We start from the raw sequence: 14,006 nt of genomic DNA on the forward strand, positions 1-14,006 counted from the left end.
TTTGGTTTTGGTACAATTTGTACAGCTGAAGTGCCACAAAGTGATGCAGAAAATGTTTACAGAGGGGACGGAGCAAGCACTTTATGTATTTTTATTATTTTTATACATTTGATTAAATATTGAATGTGCCATTTCTTTGCATTGGTGTTACCTATAATGTAAACAACGTTAAATGTTGAATAAACATTTTTTTCTCATTGCAAGGCACAGTAGTGGAATGATAAGATCAATACAAATATTTAGAATTGAAAAATATCCTTGTGCCACTTTGTATTTAAAAATATCTAAATCTAATCAGTTCATCCTTGAGTCCAAGTGGACATTTGTGCCAAATCTGAAGATACTTCCTCAAGGCATTCCTCAAGATATTGTGTTCACAGGAATGGGACGGACGGACAGACTATCCGAAAACATAACGCCTCCGGCCACGGCTATAAAGGCATGAAAACAACCAAGGAGTGATTCCGGGTGTCATTTACTCCTGGTGAGCAAGCTAAGGAAGAAGAAATAAGCCTACGAGAGGAAGTGAACAACGCAGTCAGTTACAAGTCTTTAAATGAGCACAAAATGTAGTCATATTAAAATCATAGAGATATGCTAAATGCCAGAAAGCTGCTGTGTGGCTTACGGCACAGAAAAAGGTTTAAAACCCGGATTTGCACTTTTAATTGCCAAGAAGCCTGTGGCTAATAACGGCTAACAGCAATAGCCTACAAAATGAAATCCACTTGCTGACATTATTTATTGAAATACTAAAATAGCAATTATCTTCATATGAGGTTTGCTTTCCCCCTCAGAAAGCTCTGCCTACATGTGTATGACGCGTTGCCGACTGGATCTATTGTCCATCCCTGTTTTCCGACAAAAATCTGAAGCTGTGTAGCCATCAAAATCCATTCTCCACCAATATAGACAACATAGCCAAATCCATATTGTGGCCCATATTTTGTTTATATTGTTACACTGTATCGCCCAACCCTACCATTAGCTCTACTGCATGAGATCAATTCTACCGCATGCAAACATTGGCAAACTGCAGTGCATGCCAATAGCTCTACTGCATGCCATCAGCATGCCATCAAGAACATGGACAGGGTTTGCAGAGCATTTGTGCCCCTACTATTTCAAACCATATTGTCCATACTTTTATTTAGCCACTCAAAGCAACAGGCTTGAGGTACATACCGCCCAGGTGCAAGTCGAAGAGTTCACTGTACTTAGAGTCTCCCCAATAGTCTACAATAAGGATGTGAGACAGGGTTACTGCATGTAGCAGCACACTGGAAAGAACAGCCTGAAGAGACACATGGCCATGCAGAAGGAAGAGGATGATGATATGCCGTTACACAGTTGCACACACGCTGAGTGAGAGGCTATTACAGTTAAAGATCAAATATCCACAGGAGCCCATGAAATATGCAGTTTATAAATCCCACACTGCCCCTTGTACTCAACCTATGGCTATACTTCAATGTCTGTTTGGAAAGGAATATATAATTCTGCAATTGCAGTTCTGCCTTTACTCTTTAGGGCTCTGTATGCTAGACACCTCATGTGATATGTGGAGTGTCTGTGAGAACTACACGCAGATGCGATACGTGTGAATCTAGCATCGTGTACACAGATCCATATAAGAGCAGCCTCTGGCCAGGCCGAAGTGCATTCGTAGGGATTCGTAGTCTAAAGCAAGAAAATTCACTCCAAGCAACTCCAAAGGAGTTTGAACAGTAAGGTTACACCTAAAGAAGATGTACATATATACAGTATCTTTTTAAAAACTATATTGTATCTTATTTTCAGAAATCTTTCCTATGCCCATGGGGTATGCAACCACAGACTGTGCTCAAGAAAGGAAGTACATAAATTGACTTTATGTTCATATAGTAATTATGAATAAACACAGAAAATTAATCTGTATACCCACTGTACAAACTGAACTGTAATTTCTCCCCTGGTATTTACAACAGAATAGGGCTAAACTTTTCTTCTGGAGTTTACTCTATCCCACAGTGGATATACCACCAGGTTAGTGAAGCCTTAATGTACCCTAAATAACTCCACTAATAAGTTATCCACCATCTCCTCAACAGGGCTTTCATGCTTAAGGTCAGAGATATGTGCTACAATTCCTATTGTGAGAGAGGAAGTAGTGCATGGAATAGGGGAAGATAGAGGGAGGAAGTCCTGCAGAAGAGAGAAGGAGAGCAAGAGGGTGAAAGAGAGAGGGTCTGTATCCTGACTCGCATGATTAGACCAATTCAATGGAAACAGGAAGCAGTCCTGTTCAGTTTCCTGGGCAGTAGGAGAGCATTTGAGCTAGGACATTGAAAGTGGGGGAGGCTGGAGGGAACCTCTGGAGATTAATAAAGGGAAAGGACTAATAAGTACCAACACCAAAACCATCACACTGCCTCTCCGCTATGGGGGACAGTACACTAACCCCAAACACAGAGTATGGTAACCCCAAACACAGGGTACACTAAACCCAAACACAGGGCACGCTAACCCCAAACACAGAGTATGGTAAACTCAAACACAGGGTACACTAAACCCAAACACAGGGCACGCTAACCCCAAACACAGCGAACACTACACCCAAACACAGAGTATGGTAACCCCAAACACAGGGTATGCTAACCCCAAACAGAGGTTATAGAAGAGTAAGTGCAGAGAGAAAGACGGTACCTGCTTCCCCACGCAGTGCCTTCTCCACAGCCACGCCTCTCTCCTCCAGGTATCTCTGCTTCTCCTCCACCTGCTCCAGCTGCCTCTGGATTATCTACAGAGACCAAAGTTTACCAGCTGTTACCAAGACGAGGCATTTAATCTACAGGCTATTCTCAGAGACCAGTGTTTATACACGGCTTATTTACCCTTTCTGAATGGCCACTCACCTAGGCTGTCTATACAAACCTTCTCCCATTTGTCACTCACCTGTGCTCTCTACAGAAAACCCTCTCCCATTGGCCAATGACCTGTGCCTTCTCCTGAAAACCCTCTCTGATTGGCCACTCACCTGGGCTCTGTGCAGTCTCTTGAGCTCTTCCTGTTTGGCCTGTTGCCGAGCGGCCTTCTGCACTCTCCGTGTCAGTCTGGCGTTCAGCTGTTCCTCTGTGTACCCTTTCTGAAATATGGTTTCAGAAAAACTGAGACTAGAGGCTTCGCTGACGGGCACCAGCAGTCCTACCACCTCCGTGGGGCACGAAGACTCCCGTGAACTCGCCTGAGATGAGCCACGCTTTTTCCTTCTCACAGCATTTCTCTAGGAGGGAGAAAATGAGAGATTAGCTTAGATGTTAATCAGCCAAACAGCTGAGCCAGGGGCATCACAACCGCTGGCTCATGCTAATGCGAGAACCCCACTGAGCGCTATGATAATACAATAGCACCACTGAGGGCTACTCTAATACAACATCACTGCTGAGGGCTACGCTAATACAACAGCACCACTGAGCGCTATGCTAATACAACAGCACCACTGAGGGCTACGCTAATGCAACTGCACTACTGAGGACTACACTTTTGCAACAACACCACTGAGGGCCAGACTAATACAACAGCACCACTGAGGGCTACTCTATTGCAATAACACCATTGAGTGCTACACCAGTTCAACATCATCACTGAGCGTTATGCTAATACAACAGCATCACTGAGAGCTACGCTAATACAACAGCACCACAGAGGGCTATGCTAATACAACAGCACCACAGAGGGCTATGCTAATACAACAGCACCACTGAGAGCTACACTAATACAACAGCACCACTGAGGGCTATGCTAATACAACAGCACCACTGAGAGCTACGCTAATACAACAGCACCACTGAAGGCTACTCTATTGCAACAACACCAGTGAGTGCTACACTAACACAATATCATCATTCAGCGTTATGCTAATACAACAGCATCACTGAGAGCTACACTAATACAACAGCACCACTGAGCATGGCGAACACTCTCTATAATGACTATGTTAACATAAAAGCCACACTGAACACTCAATCACATTCACTACATGACATTTTAAACATATGGTTTGTTCCTTTACTAAATACATTAAAGATAACAAACCAAAACATTGAAAAAAGTTTTGTGCCAATTAATTGGAAACAGAACATGACACTGGAACCAAAAAAAGGACTCAAAGAAATGCGTCTGTAGGAATATTCATATAGTAATCATCATAATATAGTCATATTTCACCCAACAGAGCTGAACAAATCCTGTCACGGATATTAGCTCCAAAGTCAATCAAGAGGATGTGGCTGGCTTCTTATACTTTATTGTACAGAGAAATTCTAAAAATAAAATCCTTATTTTTGATCACATATCCGGCATGTTCCTGTATTTCTAGCACAAGTAGATACATGGTAAAATTCGGAAAACTGGTTGTGTGTGCTGAAGAAAGAGTGAATATGGTACAGCAGCTGTGCTTTTTATGCCGCGTTACTGTAAGCACAGCAGCTGTGCTGGTTCTGCTCTGTTAAGCAGTTGATGTGAGGTGGTAGTGCAGGTCCCCATAAGTGCAGTGTCCCTAGATGCAGGGTCTTTGCTCTCTCTTTACTCTCAGATAAATCTAATGAGATGTTAGTGAAGCAGATCCACTCACAGCTGTTACAGCTATGTGTGTGTGTGTGTGTGTGTGTGTGTGTGTGTGTCCCTGCAGTGTATGGCGTATGGAGAGTGGCAGACAGTTACAGCAGGGGGCGCTGTGGTGCCATGACATGCATTTGAGGTTAGTCATACAAAGAGAGGGACAGAAAAGGTTAGGTGCGTGGTGGCGTACCTTAAGGCCGTACACTTTCCTGAACGCCAACGCGTGAGGAACGTATACAGACTTCAGGAGACAAAAGCAAAACAGCAACAAAGTGAGATTAGGCAAGGCAAGGCAAGGCAATGCAGTGCAACATTCAAAACTCAGCAATATCCATACAATCTCGCAGAAGTTAATGGCATAACACAAGGCACAAATTTACATGCACTCATGAACATACAGGGTGAGTGTACAGACTTACAGTTAAATACATTCAGAAACATACAGTGTGAGTGCACACATTAGCTTGCCATTGCTGAATGATGACACCGGGGAGATCATTCAAAATGCAGTGATCCGTGCACCTTCTGAAGGTAGAGCGGATACATGCGTGTTCATAGTTCAGGTTATAGTTCCAAACAGTCTAACTTCTCCGAAAATAACGTCTCTCGTTTTAATGCAAATTTCCCAGGACGTGCATTTCAAACGCACATGATGCCTTGTGCAAATAAGGTGGATTTCATCACTTTGAAGGAGGTACAGGCCTTTATGCTAAGGTAACACGTTATGCTAACATGGAAACGGAGGCAGTGAATGCACAAAAATGAAAATGAAATCGAACATCTCTGTATATTTCTCAAAATGTAGATGTATTCCTTGAAACATATATACATTAGGTTTAAGGTGAGTTTGCCTTCAGAAGCCTTTCAGCAAATGGTTACTACAGCGGCGAGACCACAGCAAGATGGTCTGCAGCATCCAGACATACTGGTGTCACACCTGGACCACTGCCATTACATGCAGATTATTCTTGCACTGTGAAAGATCTCACTGGCCGTGTGACTTTTAGCAGATTTCTTATGTTATCAGATTGCACTGACTGTGCTTCTTCTTCTCTTATTTTAGTCACCTCATAGTACTAGCATTCACAGACCAATTTGTTATGTATATTAAAGCTTTATGTACTTCTTAGTAGGGATATGAAGTTTTAATGGTATCTTTTTAAAGGCAAACTATGCAGAACTTTTCATTCCTGTAGTCACATACAAAAAACATTAGGTTTTTTTTGACCACCCACTTGATTAATGGTTAGCCACCAAGGCTAATCTCTTGCAAAATCCTGCATAGTATGCCTTTCATAGCTTCAAATAGCTGCCATTACAGCCTGCACAAGAGAAACTGGAATAGAAGAGTTCATGATGACTGAGAGAACATGCTTAAAACATGTTGGAAAGATATTCATGAACATGAATGCAGCTTCAAGTGATGGACAGAAAATCAGTAATTGGAAAAGAAACAAAAAAATCTACAGCAATAAATATTAGATCCATATGATCTGCATGGATACTGTGCGTGCGCGCGTGTGTGTGTGTGTGTGTGTGTGTGTGTGTGTGTTACTTACATCTGTTTTTGAGGAGCGGTCCAACCCATCACAGGAAAGCTCAGACTCTTCCGACATACCTGGTTTCTTGTGCAATAGCAGATCTACACCAGAGGAAAAAAACACACAGACACACACACACAGGCAGCGTTACAGTCTGTAACACACAGAAACACCTACAGTGTTGGAGTCACACACACACACACACACACACACACACACACACACACACACACACACACACACACACTCAGGCAGTGCATCACATTGAAGCTCACCAGAGGACTGGCTGAGCAGCGAGCTGTCATTGGCTGAGTCGGTGGTCTCGTGCCTGGAGACCAAGCCGTACTGTGATTGGTCCTCCTTCTTCGTGTCCTTCCTGGAGAAGGCAGCCTTCCACACTGAGCTGTGTTTGGGCGGGCTTTCCCCTAGCTCCGCCTTCACCGCCTTCTCCTTGTATTTGGGCGGGGAGAAGAGGGCGGTGTGTTTTTCACTCGCGCTCCCCGCGGAGCTTCTCGAGGAGTCTGCCGACCCCGCCAGGCTCCGCCCGGCCCCCCGAGGGAGGACCGCCCTCTCCGGCGATTTCGCCGCCTGTTTCCGCGTCGCCCTCACCGCCTTGCTTTTCCCAGAATCCTCGGAGGGGGGCTTGCGGGCCGCTTTAGCCGGCTTGAGCGCAGGGGCTTCGGCGTCCTTCATCTTGCGGAGCTGTTTCTCCACGGCGTCCCTTAGGGCCTGGCTCTTTACCGAATTCCCCCACGCCCGGATGCGCCCCTCTGCCACGCCCATGGCCCCGTCCTGCGTCCTCTCACCGGACTCGCCGCTCTCCAAGGCGCGGGGGGCGGGCGGGACCTGTGGGGCGTGGCTGGCGGTTCGCTGTGGAAACGTATCTCCGGAGTCCTCCTCCTCCTCTTCCTCGTCGTCCGCGAAGGGGATCTCGTCCATGCTTTCCAGGAAGGACCTGGGCGCCTCCTCCTGGGTGGCTGTAGATGTGGGCGCGGCCTCGGGCACGGGCGTGGCCTCGGGCTCCGTCTCCCGGGCGACCGGGCGCTTCCCTGGGAGGAGGGAGGCGGGCTCCTCGTCCGGCGGGGCAGGGGGCGGGGAGGAGGGCGGGGTCAGCAGGCCGGAATCAGGGTCGAGGCTTTCATCTGTGGTGGGGCTGTTTTGGCAAAGGGCCGAGCCGCTGTTCAGGTCCCCTCTTTTGGACACCCTGCTCTGGAGCGGGGTGGGGCCGGTCTCCCCCCTGCCCTGTGGAAGCAGCCTGGGCACCAGACTCTTCCTGACCTCTGTGGTCTTCACTGGCGTGTCTACCTGGGCAGCCCTGGCGGGTCTGGGGCAGGGTGTGGAGGTGGCATTGGGCGTATGATGGGTGCAGATGGGGGAGGGAGACTCCAGGGGTACAGGGGCACAGGGAGTCCCAGGGTCTGGGTTTTGATTGGTTCTCTTTGGTTTGACTTCATCCGGCAAGTAAGGCTCAGGGAAGAATTGTGTGACAGTGGATTGCAGCAGGAAGGGTTGCAGGGATGTCCCAGAGGCCTGGAACAGAAACCGCAGGGTTCAAGCTTCTGATGCCCATCTCTCTGACGTTATTCATACACAAATCATCATAACCCTTCGAACAGCAGGCTTTGTGGAATGTTTAGTCAGTGGTTCCAGAACTCCACTGATTTCAATTACCAGTAGTGATTGTGACATCAGTATCAGAATGTTCAGTTAAGAAAATTCTAATCACATTTTTGTGATCTTACACCTAAAAGGGTTGACATGGATCAGAACTGCATCAGAAACGTGGACCACAAAACAGTTTTGACTGTAAATACAATGTAAACCAACTTTCTCAATGGAATAGAAATTTCTATTCAAGTTTTTCAACACCAACTGACATAGAAACATGGAGCGGTTTTGAGGTATGGAACACATAGCACATTACAGGAAAGAAACAAACCAAAACCAGGACCTGTACTGACCTGTGCTCCTTGCAACTTTACATTTTCCCCGACTAACTGCACAGGACTGACAGTGGAGTGTGCTGAAAAGAAGAAGAATACCTTTATTAGCAATTATCACATACACATGGCCTATAGGGTGTAAAATAGTCACTGGCTCTCCTGTAGTACTGTGAGTGGATTGTAGGGTGTAAAATAGTCACTGGCTCTCCTGTAGTCCTGGGTGTGGAGTGTAGGGGGTAAAATAGTCACTGGCTCTCCTGTAGTCCTGTGAGTGGATTGTAGGGTGTAAAATAGTCACTGGCTCTCCTGTAGTCCTGTGTGTGGAGTGTAGGGTGTAAAATGGTCACTGGGTCTCCTGTCATAGTCTGTGTGGCCTGTAAGGTGTAAAATGGTCATTGGCTCTCCTGTAGTACTGTGTGCGGCCTGTAGGGTATAAAATGGTCACTGTGGATGGACCCCAGTCTAGTATCTGTTAAGGCATTGTTTGTGGATGGGTCCCACTCTCTAGTATCAAGTCCTGGGGCAACATGGCTCAGGTGGTAAGAGCAGTCGTCTGGCAGTCGGAGGGTTGCCGGTTCGATTCCCCGCCCGGGCTGTGTCGAAGTGTCCCTGAGCAAGACACCTAACCCCTAAATGCTCCTGACGAGCTGGTCGGCGCCTTGAATGGCAGCCAATCGCTGTTGGGGTGTGAGTGTGTGTATGAATGGGTGAATGAGAAGCATCAATCGTACAGCGCTTTGGATAAAGGCGCTATATGAATGCCAACCATTTACCATTTACTGGCACTAACTGTGTCTAGCAGCCCCACAGGATATCATACATCTGGCTCTAGCAAACGCATGCATGCACACTTACCCTCATGGAGCTCAGCGCGACACAGTCTGCCTACTTCTTCCTCTTCCTCTTCCTCTTCCTCACATAGCTCTGGGGTCAGAGGTGAGAGAGGGCGGAGTCAGTACATGGCACCTGCACTTATGGCCCGACCGTCACCAATCAATCAAAAGCATCTCAGCATCACAACCAGATTCAGATTAATGAAAATATGCCAACTGATTTGGGCACAAGACATTGCATTGACTGCAGCACCTTTATAGTTGGCAATACATTACACACAGGTCATGACATTATACAGCAAAACCATCTGCATGCAATCAGTAATGACAGGTTTAAGAGGAATGCACATAATGGGTGGCTTGGATTCAGCTGTCTGATAATGCAGTTAAAGAATTGAGCACGTGTAGTCACGCTACGCCTTCTTCACAGGACCGGCCAGAACAGCATGCAAATCCAAGGGTGGAAACACCACAGCTTTCAAAGCCTTGTTTCTTTGAGGAAACAGGAAATGCAGGTGTGACATGAGGGCATCCCCATGAAGAACCACACCTACCACATCAGTATATTAAAAGCGTCTATCCTTTTTCAGCTCTCTGGTGACAGGTGACCACAAAAGACTGTTTTCACACTACAAATATCATTTGAAACCAAGTTGAAGTGCTTATTTCTCTAGAAGATAATGTAGCAGTCACATATTTTTGAGAAAGACATTTCTCATTTGACATGGTAATATCAAGCAACATGTCAAAACTATTTTAGACGCGTGCACTTTTCAATTTGCATGCTTCATCACATTTGAATACTTGGCGGGTAGTGCTACCTGACAACGCCAGTGGAAAATAATATATAGAGGACCAATTACAGAACACGACCACATTGAATGCATTAAAAATGCCATCATGACAGGGCAAATATGCCTATTTTAATATGAGAAAATATGAACATCAGTGCAAACTCAAAAAAAAAAATGCTAAAAAAGTTAAAAGACAAAGTCGCCATACTGAACACTGGGCCACACACACTTGGGTAGCACACAAAACACAAAATTCAAAAAGGAAGCCGGATGAAATGAAAACATTATGGGAGATGCTGGTAAGTGAGCAGGGGGGGAGTCACCCCCCACGGTCATGCCTCCAGGTGGGTTACCTGCGGACCGGGAGGGCGGCAGGGGGGGCCAGTGCAGAGGCACCTGAACGGGAAGGGCATATGTGGCCCGGAGGGTTTCCTGAATGCACAGCCTCTTGGCTGAGGGGGGTGTGTGTGTGTGTGTGTGTGTGTGTGTGTGTGTGTGTGTGTGTGTGTGTGTATGTGTGTGTGTCAGAGAGAGAGAGAGAGACAGAGGGAAAGAGGGAGAGAGGTAAAGTAGTATCCAAATTCAGGTTTTCATTGAAGGGGAGGGCATGCATCCATCCCTTTAACACTGCAACACTAAATACCATTTAGCTGAAGCACTAGATCAACAGCATTAGACAAGCATTTCGGTTCAGAAAGAGATTTTAATGAAAAAGTTTACCCTGGGAGGCAAGTTAGGAGATCACGCTTCATGTTATTACTGTAGATCTCAGATAATTAAAAAATAGCAATAAACAATAACATATTCTGTAATAAAAATAAGAATCCTCCAGGTTCTACACAATTTTAAACGGGAATGAGCTCACTGTTCATTAAAATTCCTAAATGTGGTTCTGCTCCCGTTTACAGATGAAACATCCGCAGTTTCACTGCGAGCTGATTTCCCAGCAGGCCGTGCAGGACTTCACATGCTGCAACATGGCAGCACAAACATCATATGTTAGGAATTTCAGAGCAACGAAACCGAGGTGTTAAAGAACAGAAGATGAGAGCATGCTTGCCTTGGGCATGCCGGATTTCCTCACTGGCTGTTAAATGAAAGTGAAAAACAGCCGAAAGCAGCAGAAACATAGCTACCTGAGAGAACACAGCACCTGTACCTGAATCTGAGCCCTCTTCATCTGACAGCTCCATCGGCCATAGGCCTGACTGCTGCTCTCTCTCCCAGGGGCAGTACTCCCCCTCTACCAGCAGGGGGAGACATGGCCCCGGCATTAACCCACGCAGGTGAAACGTCAGAGAACAGAGAAGTAGTGAGCAGGAGGAGTAGGAGGAGTACAGTATATACAGAGCAGAATGAAATAGAAATAGAAAAACCTTGAACATTTCTAGGGATGAACTCAGTGAGGGAAAGAGTGGTTGGCAAAAAGTGACTGAGTGAGTGGGAGAGTGAGTGACTAAGTCACGCTTGCCAGCCTGCACACTGGCAGCCTTTTTTGCAGTAGAAACTACACAGACTCATTGGCATGGATTCGGAATCTGCGCTTACCATCACTGGATCTTTCCTCTTCCTCATCTTCTTCATCCTCATCTTCCTCCTCCTCCAGGCAGTTGTCCTCGCCCTCTCCAGTTCCAGCCCCGACCCTCAGTTTGGTGTGCAGGTCCACCGCCTGCTTCCAGGCCACGCCCCCAAGGTCAGAAGGAGAAGGCCCCTCCCCCTCCTCCTCCGAGTCTGAGCTGTGATATAATGATACATTAAACCATGACCTGTCACAACCACACCCCGACCACACTGCTACCCCACGCCCCTGCCACATGCTTAAAGCACGCCCCTACCACACTACCCCACGCCCCTGCCACATGCTTAAAGCACGCCCCTACCACACTGTTAACCCACTCCCCTGCCACATGCTTAAAGCACGCCCCTACCACACCGTTACCGCACGCCACAACCACACCCCTACCACACTGTTAACCCACGCCCCTGCCATATGCTTAAAGCACGCCCCTACCACACTGTTACCCCACGCCCCTGCCACATGCTTAAAGCACGCCCCTACCACACTGTTACCCCACGCCCCTGCCACTTCCTTAAAGCACGCCCCTACCACACTGTTACCCCACACCCCTGCCACTTCCTTAAACCACACCCGTATCAGTTACCCCACGCCCCTGCCACATGCTTAAACCAAACCCCTAACGCAGTTACACCTTGCTACAAGCACACCCTTAAACCACACCCCTACCACACCGTTACCCCACGCCCCTGCCACATGCTTAAACCACACCAGTCACCCCAAACCCATGCCACACCCCACCCCACCCACACCCTTAAAACATGCTGTTACTGCACCCTTAAACCACGGTGTGCCACACACTGGACCCACCTGGACCCCGCCTCCACATTGGCTGGCTTGTCCAGCACGCTGCTGAGGTTGTGCTCGGCCAGCGTCTCCTCGGGCACCTCCTCCAGCACCTCCTGCTGCAGGGAGACGCGGTAGTTCTCCAGCTCGATGCGCTCTGGCGTGCCGCGCAGCCGCTTGGCCAGGCTGGCCTCCTGCAGCCCGTTCTCCTCCACCACTAGGGCGGCGCCGAGGAGCCAGGGAGAGAACACACACACTGAGGGGGGAGTGTCACAGCAGAACCTGAGCCACGAGCCGTGCTCCACTACAGCACTGACCGCTGCACTGCTGACCACTATCTACAGCACTGACCACTAAACTCCACTACAGCACTGACCACTAAACTCCACTACAGCACTGACCACTGCACTACTGACCGCTCGATCTACAGCACTGACCACTAAGCTCTGCTTCAGCACTGACCATTAGCTCCACTACAGCACTAACCACTGCAAACTCCCCTACAGCACTGACGACTAAACTCCACAACAGCACTGACCACTAATCTCCACTACAGCACTGACGGCTGCTCTACTGACCGCTCTATCTACAGCACTGACGGCTAAACTCAACAACAGCACTGACCACTAATCTCCACTACAGCACTGACGGCTGCTCTACTGACCGCTCTATCTACAGCACTGACGACTAAACTCCACAACAGGACTGACCACTAATCTCCACTACAGCACTGACCGCTGCTCTACTGACCGCTCTATCTCCAGCACTGACCATTAAACTCTGCTTCAGCACTGATGGCTAAACTCCACTACAGCACTGACCACTAAACACTGCTTCAGCACTGATAGCTAAACTCCACTACAGCACTGACCACTAAACACTGCTTCAGCACTGATAGCTAAACTCCACTACAGCACTGACCACTAAACTCCACCAAAGCACTGACTGCTGCAGTACTGACCACTACAGTACAGATTGATCATAGTGACTGCAATAATGAACAGGCAATTTCCTTCATACAATTCTGTCAATTTATTTTACACATCATAAAAAATTCTGTTCTCATTGCCTCTTCTTGTAGTACAGTGAATATACTGCATAATATACAACGGTATATGACTGCTACTATCATACAATAGTATATGGCTGCAATTATGCACTGGCGCCGCTCCATTCTTAACTGAGTCAGTACCCTAAGACTTAAAAACACCTTATATTTAAACAGAATTGTACTCAATGTATTCATATATATGGAAACATTTCAAATGTTTTCAGCAAACAACAACAACTGTCAATAACTAAGGATAAAAAAAGAAAAAAGAAAAGAAAGCAATGCCATAGATATTGTGTGCAAATGAGTGCTAATTTGTTTGCGCAAATGAGTGCTAATTTGTTTGTGCAAATGAGTGCTAATTTGTTGTGCAAATGAGTGACTCAGTATTCCAAACATAAAAACACACCATTTGATGCCTCATTAAATTTTATTTAAATATTGAAGCATTTTCACCAGTATTTCACAAATACGATTTTATTTAAAATGGCACTAAAATTGTACATAATAAGACACTTTTTATGCCTTGCCTTTGTCCCATCCAAAGAAGCAACTCAAAGACTTTTATTCAATTAGTCTTCATGGACTGAACGTGAAGATGGAGGAAGTGACCTATTATTAAGCAAGGTGCAATTCCAATTCACAAAAACTGTCTTATTAAAGACAAATTAATTCGAATGTAATATTCATTCGTTTCGAAAAGAGTGTCAAGGCATTGCCAAGATGGGATGGCTGAACCACATCACAGTCTTCCAGACTATTCTACTCTTCCGAAAATAATACAGGTGTGCTCTGGGGACAGAGACGTGCCCAGGAAACATGCAAGGGTGTGTACGGGTGCCTGCACAGGACAAAAAAAACCCTTTCTGCCCCTTACTCAAAA

The 14,006-nt window shown here is 46.7% G+C and overlaps 1 protein-coding gene across 1 annotated transcript in view; it reads right to left on the reverse strand.

Moving 5' to 3' along the window:
* Positions 1-14,006, reverse strand: part of LOC133134795 (protein-methionine sulfoxide oxidase mical3a-like) — a 37,166-nt gene that overhangs the window by 3,363 nt on the left and 19,797 nt on the right. The window contains 13 exon segments of the mRNA XM_061251208.1: positions 1,186-1,236; positions 2,686-2,779; positions 3,017-3,262; positions 4,790-4,840; positions 6,159-6,241; positions 6,416-6,973; positions 6,976-7,040; positions 7,042-7,670; positions 8,102-8,163; positions 8,939-9,007; positions 10,870-10,953; positions 11,259-11,446; positions 12,097-12,289. Of these exon segments, the coding sequence (XP_061107192.1) occupies positions 1,186-1,236; positions 2,686-2,779; positions 3,017-3,262; positions 4,790-4,840; positions 6,159-6,241; positions 6,416-6,973; positions 6,976-7,040; positions 7,042-7,670; positions 8,102-8,163; positions 8,939-9,007; positions 10,870-10,953; positions 11,259-11,446; positions 12,097-12,289 (2,373 nt within the window).

Source organism: Conger conger, chromosome 8 (genome assembly GCF_963514075.1).
Source record: "Conger conger chromosome 8, fConCon1.1, whole genome shotgun sequence".
NCBI classification, from domain to species: domain Eukaryota; kingdom Metazoa; phylum Chordata; class Actinopteri; order Anguilliformes; family Congridae; genus Conger; species Conger conger.